Source organism: Falco cherrug, chromosome Z (genome assembly GCF_023634085.1).
Source record: "Falco cherrug isolate bFalChe1 chromosome Z, bFalChe1.pri, whole genome shotgun sequence".
NCBI lineage: Eukaryota > Metazoa > Chordata > Aves > Falconiformes > Falconidae > Falco > Falco cherrug.
Window position 1 is genome coordinate 52,256,433 of NC_073720.1, and position 23,624 is coordinate 52,280,056.

At 40.6% G+C, this 23,624-nt stretch overlaps 1 protein-coding gene across 5 annotated transcripts in view; it reads right to left on the reverse strand.

Annotated features, from left to right (window-relative positions):
- ZNF462 (zinc finger protein 462) overlaps positions 1 to 23,624 on the reverse strand; it is a 94,039-nt gene that overhangs the window by 12,453 nt on the left and 57,962 nt on the right. For 3 of the 5 annotated variants that reach the window (XM_027816149.2, XM_014286367.3, XM_027816148.2), the window contains 2 exons: positions 9,104 to 9,368; positions 4,828 to 4,964 (listed from right to left, as the gene is read on the reverse strand). In XM_027816149.2, coding sequence (XP_027671950.1) covers positions 4,828 to 4,964; positions 9,104 to 9,368 — 402 coding nt within the window. Of the gene's footprint in view, positions 1 to 4,827; positions 4,965 to 6,873; positions 7,003 to 9,103; positions 9,369 to 23,624 lie in introns of all 5 variants that reach the window. The other 2 variants (XM_055698620.1, XM_055698619.1) reach the window with 1 other exon arrangement.

The window sequence follows — 23,624 nt, forward strand, 5'->3', positions numbered from 1 at the left end:
TCAAAATCCACAAGCATGATTCTTGCTGTTCTTGCTGAGTTTTTAAACCCTCCACTTCTCAAACAAAGCACTGACATTTAATAGAGCGGCAATTAATTTCAATCATTTGACAGACCCAGAATCCAAGGTGCGTAACATTCATCCACTGTGGTTCCCTGACCTGTACACACGAGAGAAACCCCAACTTTGACCTTTCAGCTGAGGGTCAGCAGCAGATCCTCATTATGGGCTTTTGTTACTCAACTGGCCTTTTGAACTAGAACACTGAAATTTAGTACTGTTACTCCTTATGGACTGCAGATTAAAGGAGGAGTTTGATCCTCTTCGTGCAGGTTCATCCCTAACAACAGATTAAAACAAGCGAACAAAAAAACCAGGCCTGAATCTCAGATGGTAGACATGAAGGCCAGGAGAATGTGAGATGTGGCAATCCACATTCAGATCTGAGCCAATGGGCCCTTTTCTCTAGTGAGGAGGGTAACATCGCATCCAAAGACAACTACAGATATACCAGCTCCCTTAGGGTTTTTCACTGACTTTTGGCCAACCCATATGCCACTGTGCTCACAAGGTATTTTCTAGAACCCAACAAAATACTCCATCCTGTTCAGCTTCTCCCTGAACACAAGTGTTATTTTATCTCATAACTTCCTCTCTGGCCACTTCAAAAAGTGGAAGTTTTCCCCTAAACTATACCTTAAACAAAACCCCTGTGGACATGTAATTCTTTTCTACACCGAAAATACCTTCTGTAGCTATGAAGACAGTGAGTTGTGGCCATTCAGGGTGGGAAACAAGAGAGGGATAAATAGGGTCTAGGAGACAACAGAATTTAAAGCTGTGGTTCTGGGGTCGTAAGATGACTTTTTACAAGGTTGTTGCAACTGTGTGCTTTTGAACGCACTGAAGCAAGTCATGCAGCTGGTTTCAAAAGTGAAAAAGTGAAGTTTTAAAAAAGAGAAATACTAATTACAATATTTGAAAATTCACTTTTCCTCTAGCACCTGGCACAGATTTAAAAAGCTAAAATATGGGACGATATAAAACTTTTTATCTACCAGTCTGGAGTAATGCAGCATTCCCTAATTCACATTAGCAAAACGTATTATCTCACAATCACACACATGCTCCCCAAATCACAGGCAGCACAATAACAAGAGAAAAGTAAAATAAACATGTCAATTCTAGTCTGAAGGATTTCACTTTCAGGGGATGATTTAAAAATTTTACATGATGTATTCATGTCAGTGAGCTTCCTACAATCAACGATTTTAGAACTTACAGGGTTATTTCGATCCAGAACCTCACATTTTGCAAGGTGATGCACTCATCTCCAGCTTGCTCCTAGAAAGCCCTGTTTATTTAATTACTCATTTAGAATGCTTATCATATCTGTGCAACTGACAAAATGACAGCAAACCGTAAAGTTCAATACATCAGTTGAAAAAGGCTGCTTTATGCATGTGTAGACTTCTTCAAAGTTCAGCAGTTGTCTAAACGAAGAGTACTGTATATGCCTGACAAACAGGCGTCCTGAATTGTTGAACAATGTAGCAAGAGGTGTAATTAAAAAACAACAACAAAACAAACACCTACAAAGCATCATCTTGGTTTAAGAAATCCAACTCTTCCATTAGACTGAAGTATTTAGGCTAACTGTAATGCAGATCAGATATTAAATTGAAAGGCCGTTAACATACTAGGTATTGGCAGTACAGCAACTCAAAGCATTTGAGCATTTTTTTTGCTGAAGGCATAAAAGAACCCATGAGTCTACCAGTCCTTATTTTGCAAGGAAAAGTCTTTACTCAGCAAAACACCACAGCATATACAAGTTATTTCCTTCCCTTAAAGGTAAACCAAGTACAAACAAAACAGTCCTACTACCTTGACACACACCAATTATTTGGTCATGCCGGGTTTTTGAAAACATGCATTTTTGCCTGCAAATCCAAGCTACAGTCACAGAACATTTAGCATTTGCATTCCAGTAGCCAAAAGCAAGCACAGCACAAGGATTCTGCATGTATCAACAAAGCTGTGTGCACAAGGAATAATGCCAGTAACAACCACATGCAAGGGATCAGGCTATGTAGCAATGAAGCCTTTGGGAAGGTAGATGAATTTGAAAATTCGACTTTTTTATCTTGAAGTTACCATTCAAGAGAAACAGGTGTGTTTTCTAATAAATGGAACAATGAAATCACTATTTGTACCAGAAGAGAATAAAATGATCACTAAAAGAAGAAAAAATTATGCCCCAAGAATTTTAAAGTAGACCCAATAGTATTCTTGGTAAGTTGCATTCAGCCCTGGAAAATACCAACATGTTTCAAAACGTGTGACAGGAATGCTACCGGAAGGGATAATGAAAACTAATTGCATTGTCTGGACTAAATTAAAGGCCAGCACCTCTGCTGGACACAGAACAAGAGTTCACTGTCCCCTCTGTGCTTCCTCTCACCAGGCTTGCCTGCCACAAAGGCCAGGAAGAACGTGAGAGCCAAACCTCTTCATCTACCTGCGTACTAGCCTCTAGCTGCGAAAGTCCCCTGCTACAGGCCACCCACAATGAGTCTGTGGTTCATCTGTACCCACAGAAGGGATGGTGAACCACTTTTATACTGATGAGGAATAAGTGATAAATGGAAGAAGGCTCTTGGAAGATTCCTGTTTGCCCTCACTCTTAATAGGAAGCAAATTCCTTGCCTGATTTTTTCTCACTAGGCATTCAGCCCTATAAAATGCAGCTTCCATAGCCACTCATTAAGCGGCAAATACACTCTCCATTTCAAGCACATGCTGTTTCACCAAGGATTAGGGGTGAAGCAACTTGGAAGTAATGTAATAGTCACATATCTGTAAACATGTCTTTTTACACAGAAGGAACATTAACTATGAATGGATCAAATCCTTCTCACCCTTGATTTTACACACTGCACTACTCCATCTACCTCAAAACTAATTTTCCTGGACCACAGCTCAGGGCTATGCCCTTGTTTTATAAATGCAATCATTATAAAAAGGAAAGTCATCTCAGGCTACATTCACCATCCCTCAGTCTTTCACTGCATATTAAAAGTTGTCAAAATTGTCTGCTTCAGCTGCCACACAAATAAACACAATGGTAGAGGGTTTTTTAGCTGGATATGTGCACCAGAAAGCACTTTAAGGAAGGACCCTACTTTATTACCTGGATGCTTGATGCTAGGAGACTCTTGCCCCTCCCTCAGTGGCCTCTGAGATTCTCTATCAGCTATAATCCCATTTACATTAAAACTTCTTTTACTTTGTTTTACCTCTCCCAGTGCTCTAGTAGGTATACCGTGATGTCCTTTGCTATCAGCTTTGTTTCAGCAGCACAAAGGCTCGAGGCTGGTTTGTGCAACTGAAGCAACAGCTCTACAAATATGTTTCCATTACCCAGGAGGTAACCACCTCCTTGCAACTGGCCAGAAATAGCTCTGTACAGGTAGTGCAGCTGCTTCAGCTCATTAAGTACTCATCCAATTCTGCAGCTGGACGTTCCCAGTGTCAATTCTATGCATGATGAAAAGTACCCTAACTAAGCCCTAACAGTTATCCCTGTTTATCTGTATTTTAAAGGGTTGGCAGTGTTCACTGGAGCCCTGGCACAGCCACAAAACAGAACACAACTCGGCAGCACTTGGAAAAACATGGTCTCCTGCAAGGGGTTAACTAAACCCTCCTCTCCTCTAAAGTGAGCTAATTCTGGAGTATACCCTGAAGCTGGGCAAAATCCAACACAGCAACACCTTCAAAGACAGGAAGTAAAACCTAAAGCATCTGCCAAACTCTTACAACCAAATAAGGCAGCTTTGTAATGTGCTTTCTGAATCACTGACAGGTCATTTTCCCCAGATGTTCCCTCGGAACAGCCCTGCTACCAGACAGAAATTTGTATGAACTCTGCCAACCTCACTGCTTTGGTATAAGAAGGACTTCAAGCTACTAACACTTAAAAGTGGTATGTTACAAGGAATTATGATAGCGCTTGTCACACCAGGATCTCCTCCAGGAAAAAGATGGCATGCAAAACTTGTGTTTGCTCACCACCAATACCCTACTGTGAAACTCTGCCCAACCTGCAAGCAGGCAGAGTGCCATCCCAACACATGGGTTTGGATTTCGGCAGCCAACAGACCATCTACAAGCACCAAGTGTGATAGCTATGGGCAGGAATCCCAGCCCAGAGAGCCCAAACAGCTGTCTCTTCTGAGCTAGTAAGCCCGCAGTTAATAGAATATAGAAATCCCTAATCCTGCTTTTAGCTATTTTAAAAAAAGAAGGGAGAGGTGGAAATAGGAGTCTTAAAGAAAAACAAAAATACGGTAATTCTTGTTTTGATCCTAAGAACAGTAAAGAGAAAAAAAATCAAGAAAGTAATCAAGGGCTATTTTGGAGCCTCTATGGTTAGTTGATATACCTTGTCACAGATTTTATGACAGTAGGGCTTTTATTATAACACGGACATAAGCAGGAAAGAAATCTGGCCTAAATGAGAGCTGTAAATTATGCAACTCTTGCTAAACAGGTGTTTGATGACTGATAACCCCTCTACAGGAAAAGCTTAAAAAACATTATATATCTACCCTGTTTCAGGACTGGCTAACTTTGAATTTTACAGGAAATAAATAAGATGCATAATTTAGAAATGAAACAAAAGATATTCAAAGGCTGATGACTAATTCAACATGCTTGCCCTCATGTACAGAAATAGGAAAATGTATTGAAACCAGTCTGAAAGGTAAGGGCATGGCTCAGCATTCTCCTCATAGATACAGACACATATAGGGATATTGTTACCTCTGTGCAGAACTATATGGTCAATCATGTTGCGTTTATATTTGGTGTGATATAGGCAAAGAGGACAGCGAAGGTCTTTGGGTCCTTCCTCAGGAACTGCTGAATGCCCAGCTTCCACGTGCATAGTAAAAGCAGATCTGTGAAACAGGAGGGAGAGATGGAAGCAGTCAGAAGAGGTGTGCAGGGAATGGTGAAGTGTCACAGCTCTATAAGGGATGTGTCATGTAAAATAGTACAGAAACCACTCAGCCTTGTCTTCACAGTACCACATGGCATTTCAGTGGGGCTACTCACATGAGTAACACATGAGCAGAGGTATTTGCAGGCTTGTACCCTCAAGTAACAAACACTCATTCTAACTCTTTTGCATGGGTTGCTCTAAAGTCACATTGCTATAGTTAAGATAGCAAAAGAATTCCCATCTTTCATGCTTGTTGTCTTCAGGCTGAAACATTCAGTGTACTTTCTCTGGCAAAGATTAAATTTTTAGCAAGTTGAACAAAATCTATCAACCATTCTGGACTTGCAGAGGTGAGGACAGAATTATTTCTGCAGGCAAATAACATCCTTAACCATCTCTGTATTTGTAGTATAAGCCCAAAACCAGCTAAAAAGTTTAGATTCAGGATACAAAACAGCCTTCTGTTCACAGTGAGTTTGGCACCAAGCAGTTAAGTTTTAAAGTGTCAGCTATCAAGATCTGAAAACCCATGCCTAAGAATACTCTATTTATTAATGTGGAGGAATAAGCGAATACTCCACAGCACTTTTCAACAAAAAAAAATCATGCTGGCATTACATTGGCTACATACTCAAACATTGCAAGAGACATGCATACAGAGGAAATTAACTGTACACCTATGAAACCACAAGCTCAGCTACTGAAATGAGAAATGTCTCTAAACTTGGGGCATTTGGTTATTTTGTTCCTAAAGCAGTGGTAAAGCTAAGGAGCTTGCCACATTGACCTAAACTCAGAAGCCTCTGAAGTCTTCAAGACTGTTAGCTTGAACACAAAGCAACTTACTAACACAACTGGATACAGGCCCAATCCAGTGATCACTGAATTCTACAGGTGTATTTCTGTCAACTTCAGTGAGAGTTTTCACAGGTTTAAGTTTCTGAATTGAAGGGGGGATTGGTATGGGGGTTTTTGCCCCCCTCCCTCCGCCCTCCTTTTTCTTTTAAAGACAGAAAACATGCTGTGCTTCTAAAAGAAGCAAGACTTAATCCCTGAATGAGACACCACATGAAAGAACACTACTCCCTTATGCAACTATGAATGTGTTTAAATGCTGCTTGATTTAAGATGATTTCATTTCATCCAGGTGGAAGAAAATGGCACTTGCAAGATATGAACATATTGAACGGACCTGGCAATTTCTGGTAATCTTACAGACAGATAGCAATCAGGATATAAAGCAAAAGCAGCAAATTTTACCACAGAGGCAGCTAGGGGCTCAAGCAAGAGGTTAGACACATGTAACTAGAAGTTGCTTTTTTGTGGATTCTCTCAGGTTTGTACTCCACATTTTTCTTCAACAAAACTCTCCTTTATCCAGTCATACTGTTTACAGTCATCAGTCTCCTAAGAACTTAAGTCTGAGACATCAAATGTCAGATGAGGGAGTTATGCTTGAGGGGCCAGCATATCAGGAAGAAATGATGAATAGCACAGGTGCACAGGCTCTTTTTTTCCTTATGGAACAGTAGCTAAAAGCACACATACACACAAACAAACAAACACAGCACCAAATTTTTAAATTTTGCACATCTAATTGGATTTTCTGAGGTGCCTCTATATGTTATCAGGGATGCTAAAGAATACTTTCAATTTCAGCTAGATAGACGGTGGGAGAAATAAAATTACATGAGAGAGGTTTCCTACAGCAAGGTGATAGAGATTCTCCTGTCACCCTAGGACACTTGATTGTCCCATGCTTCATGCTGGTTATACCAAGAAATTACCTTATTTTTGTAGAGAACATTTTCAGACTTGGCGATAAGGAGAACCCTCTAATTGCCTATGCTGAGGAAAGCTACTACCTGTACTGTTTCCTCTGGCAAGTAAACTGACGTCCCGTCCTGCTGGACCTATTGTTCTTGGCAAACACAGAAGGAGTTGGGGGTGATGTGATGGCTGGAACCTGGCTGAGCAGGGAGCTTTGGCTGGAACTCAGGGGAAAAAAGGAGAGACTATGAGCTTTGGAAGAAGGGGGCAGGCCACTCAGGAGGACTACAAGGGTGTCATGAGGTTATGCAGGGAGAAAATTAGAAGGGCCAAAGCCCAACTTAATCTGGCTGCTGCTGCAAAACACAATAAAGAACATTTCTATAAATGCATCAGCAACAAAAGTAGAACTAAGAAGAATCTCCATCCTTCGCTGGATGAAACATGGAAAAACATAGTGACAAAGGATGAGGAAAAGGCTGGGGTATCTAATGCTTTCTTTGTTTCAGTCTTCAATAGTAAGACCATTTGTTGCTGGGGTACCCAGCCCCCTGAGCTGGAGGACAAGGACAAGGAGCAGAATGAAGCCCCCATAATGCAAGGGGAAACAGTCATGACCTTTGGACACAGACACCAGTCTATGGGGCCACATGGGATCCACCCAGGTGTGCAATCTGGCAGAAGTGCTCATCATGCCACTTTCCACCATTTATCAGCAGTCATGGCTAACTGGGGAGGTCCCAAAGAAGAAGGGGAGGTTAGCAAATGTGACACCCATCTACAAAAAGGGCAGGAAAGAGGATCTGGGGAACTGCAAGCTTGTCACAGCCTGACCTTGGTGCTGGGGAAGGTTATGGAGCAGATCATCCTGAGTGCCAACACAGATCACATACAGTACAACCAGGTGATCAGGCCCAGTCCGCATGACTTTATGAAGATAGGTCCTACTTGACTAACCCACTTAGTGGCTGTGGATGTTGTGTACCTGGACTTTAGTAAAGCCTTTCACACCATTTCCCACGCATTCTCCTGGAGAAACTGGCTGCTCATGGCTCAGATGGGTGTACTCTCTGCTGGGTAAAAAACTGGCTCGATGGCCAAGCCCAACAAGTGGTGGTGAATGGAGTTAAATCCGGTTGGTTGTTGGTTCTGTTGGTACCTTTATCAATGATCTAGACAAGGGGATTGAGTGTACCATCATTAAGTTTGCAGATGACAACAAATTGGGTGGCAGTGCTGATCTGCCTGAGGCTAGGAAGGATCTGCAGAGGGATCTGTACAGGCTGGATCAATGGGTCAAGACCAATTTTATGAGGTTCAACAAGGCTTAAATGCTGGGTCCTGCACTTGGGTCACAACAACCCACGCAATACTACAGGCTCGGGGAACAGTGGCTGGAAAGTGCCCGGTGGGAAAGGACCTGGGGGTGCTGGCTAACACCCAGCTGAACATGAGCCAGCAGTGTGCCCAGGTGGCCAAGAAGGCCAATAGCATCCTGGCTTGTACCAGAAACAGTCTGGCCAATAAGGCTGGCAAAATTATTGTCCCCCTATAGTCAGCACTGGTGAGGCTGCACCTCAAATACTGTTCACTTTTGGGCCCCTCACTACAAGACAGACATTGAGGTGCTGGAGTGTGTCTAGAGAAGGGCAACGAAGCTGGTGAAGGGTCTAGAGAACAAGTCTTATGAGAAGCTGCTGAAGGATCTGGGGTTGTTTAGCCTGGAGAAAAGGAGGCTCAGGGGAGACCTTATTCCTCTATACAACTACCTGAAAGGAGGCTGTAGCAAGGTGGGTGTCAGTCTTTTCTCCCAAGTTACAAGCGATGGGACAAGAGGAAATGGCCTCAACTTGTGCCAAGGGAGGTTTAGATTGGATATTAGGAAAAAGGTCTTCACCAAAACGCTTGTCAAGCATTGGAAGAGGTTGCCCAGGGAAGTGGTTGAGCCACCATCCCTAGAGGTATTTAAAAGATGTGTGGATGTGGCACTTAGCGACATGGTTTAATGGTGGTGCTAGATTAGCAGTTGGACTCTATGATCTTAAAGGTCTTTCCTAACCTAAACAATTCTATGATTCTAAAACCTGCTGCAAGGACTTACGGTGCTTTCGTCTGCAGCAGATGGTACCGGCTGTTGTGGGAGAGAGGAAAATGGATTACATGGATGCTGCTGTGATCTGGCATGGCATTTCCTATGTTCCACTCCCTGGTCAGCAGTGGCCATGTTTCTGTTAGCTACAGCCAGCTCTCAAAGATCTCAGAAGTCTTTTCAAGTGCTAAAAACCCCCTTATGAGTTCAGTTTATCTGTTTTGCACAGTACTTACTTAAAGCCTGTATAAAAGGAACAATCTTTGCACTTGAAGAGTTTTTTTCCTCCGTGCTTGTCACGGTAGTGACGCCGAATGCTCTGTATGTAACCCGAGGAGAATTCACAAAATTCACAGTTAAGGATGGCTTCCATTTTTTCCATTCCTGCAGCACTCCCAGAAAGTGGGACTGGGCTGATGTTGTTGTTGTTCCTGGCCAAAGCTGCAGACTGGTAGTGGTTCAACTGCTGCTGAACATCAGGAGGCTCAGAGTATGAAGAGTCTGTAGAGAAACAGGGAGAAGTTGTTATTCCAGGTGCATAAACAGATCTGAAAAGGTTTGAGGCATGCTCCAGAAGCTATTGGCTCTTAAAGGGAGTTGATCGAGATGTTGGTTATGAAATCCGCCGACAGCTTTCTGAAGGGATTAAGAAAAACAGGTGTAGCACTTCTTAATCTAATCTAAACTAATCTAATATGTATTCTACAATTTAAAAGGTGATCAATATAAATTCTGCTTTTTAGATCTGATTTAGGTAGGAAAGAGGTGACAGATTTCTATGATTCTATGATTTGAGTTAAAATTAGTCTAAAAAGAAGTCTGGTTTTAAGACACGTAATTTGTGAAGGTAAACACATGAATCATACTGCCAAGTGTTTATATGTTTGGTGCATAAACCAGATCAGATCCTCTCAAATGTCTTATGCCAGTTTACACCAGATGAAGATCTGGCACAGGATACATGTAAATAGCCTATCTAAAAGTGGGGGTGGGGGGTGGAAATATGAAAGGGAAAATAAATGGATACCCTTCCCTTCTTATTCAATGAAGAAACACACATCAGAAGTTCACTTCAGCGAAATGATGCAATGTAACTTTGTCACATTTGAAGCAGTCTTCACAAAAGGTAATTCCAAGTTCCCTCAGCAGATGATATTTGAAATTAAGTCATCATTAGAAAAAAAGGTATTTAATGATAAATTCCACTAAAGCAAACTTCTAAACCACATTTCCTTAGAAGTTGCAAGTTTGCTGCACTGAGAAAGAGACCTCTTTGTATAGATATGTCTGTATAGATGTATCCCTTCTACAACCCAGCAGAACTCTGTGACACCATTTTAATGGTATGTGGAGAAACACAGCCCGGAGATGTCTCAGTACTGAAACTGAAAGCTATAATACTTTAGTTGGACCCAAAAAAACACAAGAGGGGGAGGGTGGTGTTCAACCTTTCCCAGCACATTGCTTGAATGTGGAGGTTAGGAATTCATCTGCTTTGTCCTATATAACCCACAGCTGCCCATGAATGGCACAAATGAAAGCGGATGAATAAAGCACAGATGAATTTCAGTGTAACTTTCCTGAAAAGAAGACAAAAGCCTCTTTTCTTAAGCTTTCTGGAAGAAGGGGGAAAAAAGCTAGGGGGGAGGGAAGTTGGGATACAAACTGTACCAGCTACCTCCTGCTTTGATGGGTACTTCATTTTCCAAAGCTTAATTTCCCGAAGCTAGATATGTAGGAATTCTCCAACAGACACACTTGTGGGAACTTAGCACCATGCATTCTAACCAATTAGTATGTAGAAACAAAAGGCAAACAGGCCTAATACAGCATTCAGTGTGGGGACTTCTCCACCTGTCTCCAAAAGAGTAAAAGGCCTGCTTTCTTTTCTCACTACCACAGAAGGGGGTTATACATGCCAGAGAAATGAAAAACAAACTAACAACATCAAAAAAACCCAAACCACAAGCAGGAGATAAATGTCTCCAGGCTCCCCTGGCTTCAATACCAGGTGTACAGTAAAGGCAAAGGCAGAGACATAAAAGATACTGGTAAATTGAATGAAATACTTTTTGTTTTTCCTACCCAAGCCTCATGAACTGAGGCTGGATTACAATGCAGCATTTATCATCTCTTGTTTCCACCACTTCTACAGCAGGTTTGCTCACCATGAGTGCTCACAGTGAGCTCCACCTGTTCAAATGTCAAGGCTTTCTTCTCCTTGTGTTTGAAACAGACTCCTCACTTCATTTACTTTGGCACAGGCCAGGCCTGAGGAGCTGCAAACCTCTGCACAAGTCTCTTCTCCCTCAAAAGCAGCAATTGTGCACTCACCCTGTTTTGGAACCAGACCTTGAGGCCCAGAACAATGCATAGTTCAGAGCAGATCTGCTGACTTGCATATCTGCAGCCTGGTGTCTGGGCTACGGGGTTCAATGCTTCTAAAAGCTTAAAACACAGTTAAGACAATTTCCTGACAAGGATATGACTGCCTGAAAAAAGTTAATCACACTGGAAAGTGTCCTTTTTGTACGTGTACTAGCCAAACTACTTGTAGAGTACTGACTGAAGTCTAGTTTATAGCTTACTGCTCCCTTCCTCAGGAGGAAAGGATCAAAAATTTCCATCACATCATCAAGGTTCCTAGCAAAAGTTTCAGTGACGTCCATTGCTAAAAACATTACAGGTTTAAAAATTATTATTTTCAGAACAAGGAAGTTTTCTTAGTATTTGGAAGATCTACTATACTTCAGATGTTTCCACTTCCCTTGTCATCTGGTGTCTATTATTCCAGCTTTCATACTTCCAATCTGATACTTACCTACTTCCGTGGAATCTGGTATATGAAAACTGCAAAAGAACATGTCTATTCCCACAGAAAAAAAAGTACACAAAGTAGCTTTCCTTGTCATCAGGAACAGCCAAAAGCAAATTCTACCTTTAAAAATTTGAATTCTTACTGTCTTTCAACCAGAATTCATGCTGGCCACCTTGCAATTTTTAGTGTATTGCTCTGTTACAATTAAGATAGTTATGATATTTACAGAAAAAAAGCCACCTAAAGAGCTTATACAGAAAGTTTACACATAAACAATGTTATCATGCATGTCCCTAGTTCTGCCTGTGTATTCTTCTCCTTTTCCCTTGTCAAATGCTTTCATTATTTTGCAATCCTTCTGGAGTGCAAGATTTAGCACTTCCTGAAGAAACCCACCCAGGATTAACACATGTATAGGGCTTCTGTTAAGTTTCTGAGAATCAGCTTGCCAGACAACTACCCTAGCATACAGGTGCAAACCAGCTCCATCAGGAACACTGTGGTCAGAGTCTGAAGCCAACTAAAGGCATGGGATGGGAGGCTTTCCACCAGCTTGACTGAACCACACTTTTTGATGCCCACTCCAAAACCAGTGAAGGCAGTGGAAAGACAGCAACTGACTCGAGTTTGCTTCCAAACATGCAGTTTAGCACACAGCACATAATGAACTGCCAGCAAATAAGAAACATGATGGAGTCAAGGGTTTGGATTTTTTTATTTATTTTTCAAAAGCAGTACCTGAGAGAAGGACGAGAGGAGGGAGGCAAATCCCCTCAGTCAAGGATCAAGCACTGCCTTAAACTGGCAGAGCACTTCTACACAGGCACCACCTCCGTTCTGCTGGAAGAACAGACTGGTGTTCCAAACAGCTCTGCATGTACTTCAGTGCTGGGCTAACTTAAGATGTTGACGAAGTGCAAGCCTTAGCATTTACACAAGTCTCAAGCTGCTGGACACCTTTTGGTGGTGTTGCTGCAACAACACAGGATGCCTGAATGTTAAGAGTAGAGAATGAAGGAGGAAGACAAGAAAACGTTCCCCTCAGAACTGACCAATAATTCAGTCCCAGCTGTAAACAATGCAAATTCCACCTCAGACTTTTTCCTGCACCCCAAGCACAAACGGTTGGGGGCACTCCAGCAAAGTGTTAACAGCTTTGACCTGGAGCAGGGAAGAGGGTCTAAGCCATCCGTGTCTGAAAAAAGTAAAATGGCCTTAGAAGCCTACATCAAAGTCAGAAAGCAGAAGAAAGACATTAAAATAAGAAAAGGGAAGAGTTAAGAGAATTTGTATTAAATAATGTAAAGCATAAATGCAAAGAGAAAACATGAAGGGGAAGACAATAAAGAAAAATTAAACATCAGGAAGTACTGATCACATGTTAAGGAAAAAAAGGCATTTTTTTCTATGAACAGCCTTGACACAGCAGAAGAAAATAAAGTATGTTCATATATGCAATGCAAGGAAAGAAAACTGAATACTTAGCTATGACTGATTTTAAAACGTCAAACAAAAAAAAGCCCACACCAAAAACACTGAGATCCATTTTTAAAAGTAATCTTATCCAAAATGAATGGAAGGACTTCACCATACCACTCCAAAAGCAAAGTAACAGCATGGGACAATCTGACGTAAAAGGAAGGACACCTACAATCATGTTAAGAGTCAAAAATTATCAGTATTGATGTAGTCAGAATGGAAGAACAGCAGTGATGCTGCAAATCCCAATTTTGAGATTTCACATATCACATCTACCCTACAGACTACCTGCACAAGAAGAATAACAAGTCTAGCAAGTAGTGTAATCCCTGCCAGCACCTATGGATCTAAAAGACTACAGAATCTACCCTCAGGATACAACAGCATTCTCATATCCAAGTGCAGAAATGACTAGTTGAAAGGAAAGCAGTAGAAATTATTGTCCACATGGTGACTCATCAACACAGCCGTATCTAAATTACTACTGTGTGCTGGTAATAACACGTAAGTTAAGTTTCATTGTGTCTCTGCATGGGGTGAAGAGAGACAGCTTTCCAGAGTACCTAAACCACTTAAATGCCCAGTAAGTGATGCTGCCACTCTGAAAACTTTTATTCAGAGTAAGATACAAAGACTGGCATAATGAGTCTGTCAACGGTACTGGAAGTTACTACAGTGCAATGCAATGCAATGCAATTGTGAAAATGCAGCTTGATACACATCTGCATACCCTGGGGAAAAATATACAATGAAAACCTACCACAGAAACAAAATGAAAACCCGAGTTTTCATGGATCCACTGCAGCATACAACATGTTTCAGATACCTAAAAAAAAACCACACTTGAGATCTTTTCAGAAGAAAAAAGTAACTAAATGTTCTGATCCAGACACATAAATTTACTCAAAAATTAAATGGTGTTTTAGTACCTCATAGGTATTTTCAGAGCTATCAATGAACATATGCACACACTAAAAACAAGACATCTAAACCAAACAACAGACCAGAAATACACCTGGACACGTCTAAGTAAGAGTGACTGAGCAGCAGTTGAGAAACCAGAGGAAGAAGTTCCTATTAAAGGAAAGAAATCAAACTCTTCCTTCATCCTTTTAGGGTTAAAAGAACTAGACTCATCTACTACAAGTATTTATATGCCTGTACAATGAGGGGTAGGGATGGAGGAAGAAACAATGTTCAGGAAAAGCAGCCATTTGAGCACACTGGAAAGCAAGTTTATTGCATTTGCAAACTACTAATAATTCAATAGCTCAATGACCAGAAGGAGACAGTAGGAGACAACAACGAAGACACCAAGCTTTCCTGATACATCCACACAGAAACATCAACCAAAGTCAAGAGATCAGCATTTTTACGACAAAATGAAACTGGGGAAGGGGATGTTTGGCTCCTGAGATAAGAAAAGAACTGAAGACAACGTATAAATAACAAAAAGTGCTTAAAAATGCTTTGGGGGGCAAAAGGGAATTAGTAATAATACAGGCCTAGAACATTATAGAAAAAGTCCTAAAGAGACTAGAAGGAAAATATTTGGAAAGCTCTTTAATTTTCTCTGAATTCATTCATATAGAGAAGATTTCTGTGAAGAATGACAAAAAAAATCCAAAGAATAAAGAAAAGCAGCAGACAAATGGTTTCCTCCAGGTAGAAATGTATTTGTGAAACCAAATCAAGACGCAATACTATACCAAAAAACATGAACAAACAAAATACATGGTCAAAAGCACAGGGGATTGAACTAATAATAATTATTATTTTAAAAGGCATAAGATAAGTCTAAGAGTGGAATTTACAAGATTTAGGAACACAATCCTTTCCAAAATTCATTTGGACTCAAAATTACCAGCTCACTGAGCAGTAAGATAGCATACAGTCATGAATGGCAACAGCTTGAAAAGTGGGAAGGTGGCAAAGCAGGGTGTCATATAAAGATTGTCAAGACTACACACATTTGTTCACTTTATGCCATGCAGCACTGACCTGGAAGGAAGAATATGTGGGAGGGTGAAATGAGCTGGCAATAAATTAAGCTGAGGAGAAGGGAAGACAGAGAGACTAAGACTCAGAGGGATGCAAGAAAACATTCATGAAGGAGCTTAGGGAACCATTTTTTTGTTTTTTTTCACAAATTTTATTCACTGCATGTTTAAAAACAGAATATGAACCTACTCCTCTAGCTAAATTCTGAATTCTACTAAAGAACTTCTACATTGCTAGGATGTTGTGAACAAGAAGTTACAGAAACAAATGTTGTGTCCTTGTTCACACAATGCAAAAGACAAAAGAAAAGAGTAACCAGAGAGGAACTGCAAGTTAAAGGATTTACACACACACAAAAAAAACCTAAACGCAAATCCAAAACAACCAAAACCAAGCCACCAAAACCCAAAAACCTTGCTGGGAGGAATTTATTTCTGCATTATCTGTAAAGGACATTTTTTGCATCATTTTGGACCAGCTTTTGTGAGGAAGGTATTATACATACATCTAAGGCTCATAAGTGGGCAACCATAAAGATACATGGCCTATGCGATCTTATTTATTCAAAACAGGTGAGAAACTATATCCATATTATTTCTTTGTAACTTTGAATCTCCTTAAGTCATGTGCACACCTATCTCTGAATAGAACTGGATATATGCTATGCAGCTTCTTGTGCTAATATCAAAGGGACATATATTTAATCTAAGAAGAAAAAAATAATAATTCTATCATCTGAATTAATTTACAAAGAGAGTCTCATACTGCTGCCTGCTGAAGAACCTTGGCATTTCATAGTTGAGATCAAGGAAAGAATGTATAATATATATAAATTATAAAAAAAAAAAATAGTCTGTATAAGATGATACAAAGGAAATCAGCAGGAATTACGTAAGACTTAGGAAGCAGTAAGGTAGTTGATGAAATAAGTTATATCCTATTACTTCCATTAGAAGAGAAGGATCAGTCCAAGAGCTTCCCATGCCATTCTGTTTTTGAGTACGCAATACTACCAGGGATTCCTATTAGCATTAGCTTTCAAGACAGGCACAACATGGTCATGAATACTGCCTGAATCATTACCCAGCTCTGTTAATGCTTTGATTTGGAAGGATCAGTTTGAGTGGTCAGAAAACACTTAATCATAAAGCCATTTAATTTCTAGTTATCCCTTCTTTTCACCTGTCCTCCCCACAACAAAACTTCCTTCCTGGCTTCAACTCAGTTTAACTTTTCTGCAGTTCTTTAGGTGACTTGGCCACTTACTAGTCACCTTTAGGCTGCACACAACCCTCTCATAAACTAGGTTCTTTGAGTAGCTGCTCCACCACTTGCAACCTTTGCAACATCAGTGCCAAGCCACTACAGCTTTCTAAGCACACCAATTGCTTTGCCCATTGCCATTTTCACTTACAACACAGAGATGATGCATGGGGAGTGCATTGTGTTCCCCTTCCTCCAGCATTCATGTTGTTTTACCTGTGTTTATCCACTGTGTTCCGTTTAAAGAATATTGCAGGCTGAGAATCTGCTGCCACTGGCTTATAACAGGTGAAGAGTTTGATCTGTTTGTCATGTTTTAAACCTATATTCTTATAATTTGTTATTCAAGGAAATTCTATTGTCCAAATACAGGATGGCACTTGAAACAAGAATTCTGTAACATGTCAAACATTGGGATCTCCATGTGCTTACCTATTTCCATAAAATGCATAGAATACAAAGTTGCCTAGCTATTCCTTATTCTGTGAGCTAAACTCAAACCCCATAAATGGAAGCATCTTACAGAAAAGAGGAACACAAACAGATCTGGAAATAGCTCTAGCAAGATGCTCATTTAACTGTTCTGCCAAAAGGACTTAATGGTAACAGGTTTGCTTCTGAATTTACAAAGATTTCCTACTTTGATTGATTCTTCATTCAGACAATAATCCACTGAGCCACTTTTGGGGGCATTGGTAACGGAACCATCCTCATGCTGTTACGCTCCATTATTTCCTTCTCACCTTTAAGGGCAATTCATCAGATATTTTTCAGGAGCACTCCACATTTCCTTCTTTATTACTCTGACCCTTTATGTATTTGTATTAATAAAAACATACAGCCACAAACACACATGCTGCTGTCACCTAAATGCTCACTGGCCTCTAAGCTGGAAATAAAGAGGGGAAAGAAATACAGCTTTATGAAGTGCTACATTTTTGCATCCTGCTTTAAAACTGGCCCTAAAATTACAGTGACAATATATGGGTACTGAGGATCCATCCTAATCATAGAGATCAGTAACCTGAAATTTGTTTTGGAGACCTCCAGCATACACCTTGACATCATTATTATCATTATTACCAGCAACAGAAAAGCCTCATCTCTATCACCAGCTCTGAGCTCAGATCACTTCAGGCAGTATTTTCAAGGACTGGTACCAAAATGTACCAACAGTGTCCCTTAAAGAAGAAATAAACCCAGCTACTTAAACATCAAACTTTGGGCCATCAACTATGGTGATGACGTATGTCCACTTCACCAGAGCTAAAATAAGCAAAGGAGTTTTACTCCCTGTCAAGCACCAAATCCCTCTAGCAGCATTTAGATCAATAGAAAGTAACTGAAGTCTCAGGAGACAGGGAGAGCATCAGTTATCTTACACAAGAAGGCTACTAACACGTGGGAACAACAGCCTACAGAAATGCTCTCTTGCACAGCACCGGTCAAGTTATACCACACATACTTTGACAGCAATAGCATCCTTTTTACACTGTACAGAGTGATCACAAATTCCAGGGACAGCAGTAGCACTTGACAGCTAAGAAAGCATCACCTACCACTTCATCCCCTATCCTAAACATAAACATCAGAGAAAAAAAAAATTCGCAAAAAAACCCCAGGAAAAAACCAACCAGAGTATAGATACGCCTCTTTCTTTCTTTCCCCTGTGGGTGCAATCACATCACTTCTGTTTGCCCAGAAGGAATCCAGAAGATGTTTCTTCTTTCATTTATTAATTCATCCACCTAAACAACTTAACTCTGTCTTCTTTCTACCTTAGACAAGTCTTCCAGTATCACACCAATCCCATTGCAGCAGGCCAGCCCAATCCATAAAGACTGACAGCAAACTTCTCCCAACTGCATGAGTTCCTGTCTCCATCCTGTTGAGTCTCAATTTTGCCTTTACCCATTCAGTTCCAGCACAAAAAGCTCAGGACCAGAAAAAAGTACAATGAACAGCAAGTTGACACCTCGCTGAGCACAGCCAATGACAGAATAAACATCTCCCTCCATTCCACTAGCCAAAAACTGTTCTCAACATGCTGTAGGAAAAGGCCAACCCTCAAACAACTACATGCCAGTGGAAAGAGCTGCAGAGAACAAGGTCATCCTCAGTGCCCTAGGTCCTTGAAATGGTGAGGAGTTTTGTTCAGTAAACTTGGAGGTGAACAAACCCTGCACTTTTTCCACCAGTCCCTGCCAATCTGATGCTGGAGAAAAGTTCCCATCTGATTCAACATCTGGTAATTAGTTTAATGCTGACCACAAGAAGTAGGACACAACAGCAAGTACCAGGGATTTTTAACAAGCATTGGCAGGCGATGCGGCCACTGTGGGAAAGAAAGAAAGGCGACATCTGAGGGAAAAGTAGAAACTTGCTCTAGGTTAGAGAAAGAAGGAACACAGCCAGGGGAAAAAGCAGCCTGCAAGGAAGATGAGTTAATCTGATACTTCAGAGTAAGCATGCAACATCACCCCTATGGGGCACAAAAGGAGGGAAACAGGCAGAACAAGTACACAGCTCTTTGCAGCCTGCCTGCAACTACCAAAGCAGAGGCACCTTCTGTTTTGCAGCATGCAAATCACCACCTTGCATCCTTAACATGGATGCTACCCTTCCAACTCACCTTGCAATTAAAGCCATTAGGTATTGAAGACTTGCCTGAATTTTCCCTGTAGTTACTACAGGCTCGCTGCCTCCTCAGTCAAACAATAGGGTCTCAAACTTCAAAAGAGTGGGGTCCAAACCCCCTCCCCCCCCTCAAAAAAAACCCCAAAACAAACCAAAAGAAAACCCAACAAAAAAACAAACTCCAAACTATGAGCAGGCTATTCTGTTCCAACGTAAGTTTTCCAGGCTGTGAGGACTCTGACCATTGTGGTCTTCCCCAAACAGCAGCCGATAAGACACAAGAGCAACAATGAGAGAAACAGCACCCACAATAGCAACAATGAGAGAAACAGCACCAAAGGCGAAGAGGACAACCTTAGGAATGCTCTGCCCTGATTGGAAGGTTAGAAAAATATCCCTTATCAAGAGCAACAGTGCCCACAAATAGAAATAAACAAATCAGCCACAAACTATGATATGGATTTGAAAAGAAAAATTAAAATCAGGGGTAGTGTATCTAAGCATATGGAGTGTTTGCCTTTTTTTCTGAAAGGTGGAAGGAAGAGGGAGATGTGTGGTTCTAGGGCTGAGTGGATCACTGTAACAAACCTGCCTCATTGGCACCAGCTAAGACATTTTTGTTGAAAAGTCTCCTTGCTTTTCACTATTCTCTCTTATTCTGGTAGTACATGAAATTGCTTTAGCAAACCTGCTAAAGGCCCTCTGCACCACTCAGGATTTCATCTGTCAAGTGGCATGGAAGACACACACCCTGATTATACATTATCCACTTTGAAAAAGTGTACAGAAATGGGAAGGGATTTACAGTTCTTAAACAACAGTCCCAGAAACAGGACTTAGTCAAGCAGTTTTGTACCCAGCCTAGCTCTGGCAAAGCAAGCGAATGTATTTATATTACAGTCTCTATCTGAAGCAAAGTTCTGTTCCACTGGCAAGGACTAAAGTTCAGGAAAAAGCTGGAACAGGGGACGGGGTGTTTCACTTAGCAGTTTTCATCGCATTCGCTGCTGCAAGTTATTAAATTTAATGAAGATGTTGACATACCATGTACTGGGAAACTCGAAAAATCTTCTCGTTCTGACCCTGCATGTGTTTTGTGATGTATGTTGGTATTAATGATAGATCCCATTTTGTTTGCACAACAGTGAAAAGCACGGTTGTTAACCTTCAAGGGCACAAATACAGTGTGCTGTTTTCTACATTCCAAAAACTGGTCACCACTAAAATGGAATGATCTTGTACAACAGCAGCATGACTGAGAAGACATTAGAAACCACATCCAGGTCTGTCTAGTCCATCACTTGCACTTCACTTTTATTTTGACAATTCAATATTCTTAATCAGTAAAATTAAAAAGCCTATTAGTTTTAATTACTGCATACAGTTATGATACTAACAAATTCATGAGGCTCCAAATCTGCTAGCCATACGAATAAAGAGTAGTACTTTGCTCTACAACAGAGTTAGGCCAAAGGGGTTATCCTCACAAAATAAACAGCTGTTCAAAAAAGCAGTAGTACTAGCCAGGCAATTTAGGGCAAGTATTTTCCATCTCCCAAGATGCTTTTGTGTGAAGTCATAACACGAAACCGTTTATCTGGACTCATTCTACTTTATGGGCTTTATGACAGTAGGTTGCACTAATGGATTTCCCCTGTTTATAAGAGGAAGGCAGTCCACCACCTCCACAGCCCTTGAATACAATCCAACATGCATAACACCAGTGCTTAGACAAACAGCATCTGTTGCCATGTGCTTTACCCTTAGCTGATGATTACTTTGCATATAACACCTGTTGCTATTGTTCCTATTCCTGTTCTCTAGCGTTCAGTCACACAATTTTTGTCTCTGCCTTGCTTCCGACTCTTTCTTATTGAAAGAGACTATAGTCTTCTGATGTCACACCTTCACAATGCAGATCCTTGCACTCAAGTCAACAGGAATGGAGCTGACCCTGCACAGTGCAGCACTGGAAACCCTTATCAGTGACACATACTGCCTCATAGGATGACAGTATCATCAATAAATGCATACAACCCTTCTTGGCAGAACTTAACATGAATAGAATTTCTGATTCTCACAAGACTACGCAAGAACACAGCAACAGATCTTGTCAGGGGATTCACCCAATCCTCCTAGTAGTCTGTAATATTTCAATTTACACTGAATTTCTACCACATAAGTTCTCAAAAGTGTTAAGGGAAGTAAGTAAACCCAAACAAACAAAAAGCCAACTACTCAAATGCAAATAAACACCACCATTTCCTTCTTGTGAAAGGAAAAATACCTGTAAGCCATCAGGAGAGCAAAAGGACATTCTACCACAATGGCTACCTTGTCATTTCAACAAGAGTTGGACACAACAAACTAGTCAGTGTTCCCATGCTATGCAAAACAGAAAAGTTGCACTGGTGATCAACATTTGCTGGAGGTTTTGTGGCTGTTTGTAAGAAAAACACCCTCAAAACAAAACATCATCACCCCACTCCTGCCAAAAAAACAGGAGTGCTTTACCTCTAGTTAGATTAGGACACAATGAAAACAGGTTCCTTGCATATCAAAATATTGTCCAACATGCAAAGAGAGGTAGGATACAAAAAGCTGCATCTTCCAATGATGTCTCTGTAAGAAAGCCCTCTCTACTGGCTTGCCAAGACTGATGCAATCACCTTCTTACACCACTGCCTTAAGAGAGGCATGCAAGAACAGGGTGGTTCTTATGCTTTCTATGACAATGTAGTTGCCAGGGTTGGGCCCACCTAAAACATTCAGCATCTACTCCACTTTAACTTCACTTCCTCAAAAAGTATACCAAGGATATATATCAAACCATCTCCAGGATATACAGTGGAACACTTCAGATACACTTGCTGCTACCAAACAGTACTAAAAGAGATGAGTCACAGAAATTTAAATACATGCACATCTTTTAATGAATGGATCAATCTAAAAGAACAAAAGAAATGTTCTATGAAAGGTCCCTCAGGGAACAATTTCTGCAGGGAAAAAAAGCATCAAGCAGAAGTTTCACTGGGCTGTTGTCCCAAAACAGTTCTATTCAGACACGCGCTCTGCTATTACAATTCACTACCCTTTTCCCTTTTCTCTATTTTTACAGGGCTCAACAATTGACAAAATTAGTTCTACTAGCTCCTCAAATCTCCCCAAGTCATCCTGCTCTATCTCCTATTCCAACCACAATATTCATCCAAGAAAAGACCCTTTCTGCAAACATTTCAATTACACTAGCCTGCTGCATACCTACCAACCTACAAAGCAAGTTCATAACCATGTGACACAACCTTTTGTCTGCCTTTCACCCCAGCCCTAATTCAATTTTGCATCCCCAGTGAATTAACTTGATCACAGCCCACACTGTAGGTTATTTATACACACTAACACAGGCACGATCCAACTACACTACACTACACCATGGAGCTCCACTTAACATTGGCTCCAGCTGGACATAACAGTGCCTGTCAGACAGACCTACATTTCTTACTACTGGGAGCAGTTTTTTATCTAGTACCACATATCACCTGCAACTTGCAGGCCTAGGCCACAGACACATTGTTTTATTTCCTTCTAAAAACCAAAAATAAACTTGATCTGCAGCCAACTTACTAATGTAAAAAAATTACTTAAAACAGGTTATTCCTTCCTCAAGCAATGCTGAAAATGTTAACACGACTACTATAACACCTGTACGCTTCTGACTAGCTCCCCAGTGGGTGGTTTCTATTATTGTCAAAGTGACTTAACCATTAACCCTGTTTAAAGTTGATCAAGCTAACTGGGACAAATTCTGCCTTGGTTTTAGGCTGCAATACAGGTCTAGGTAACGTAGTCAACTTCATGAAATGGTTTTGTTAACAGAGTAATCATTTTGTCTATTTTGAATTAAAGTCCCTAGAAGCTGTAAAATTATCTTCTACAGAGATCTGCACTTGAATTTTAACTTCACTAACCACGACTTTTAGCTCCTGGGATAAGCAAAAAAAGGAGTACATAAACATTGTTCCCCAAATTCAAATACCATCCTTCTGTATCTCCCAACACTTCATTGCTACCAAAAGATGGCTAACACACAGGAAAGACTAGGAGAGCCACTGAAAATTATTCTCTACTTCTTAGTCAGTAAAGGAACTTTTTTTTTAAAAAAGCAATAAAAAAGCAGCAGAATAGATCACAAGATGTACTCTGCTTGTTGGATTAGTTTAAACTAGCATTATCAAAAATAAAAGCTCAGTTAGTAAGTCTTCATTGCACTGTTCCAGACAACCCTTTGACAAAAGGTAGTCTTGAGGGCAGCTGGTCAAAATCTTCTGGTAAGATTCTGATTCTGACCCCAGAAATGACATGCTAAACCACAAAAATTATTATTCATGTCTCTCTTGTTCCTCAATAAAATATTCATATGGTGATTACTTTTTTCTTCAAATTCATTTGTGACATTTTCTGAACTAATTTCTTATTTTTCAGCCTCATTTCACGCTCTTTTCTGGTGAGAAAGGAAAGAAGGAAAGATGGAAGACCAAAAATGCTATAAAGTGATTACT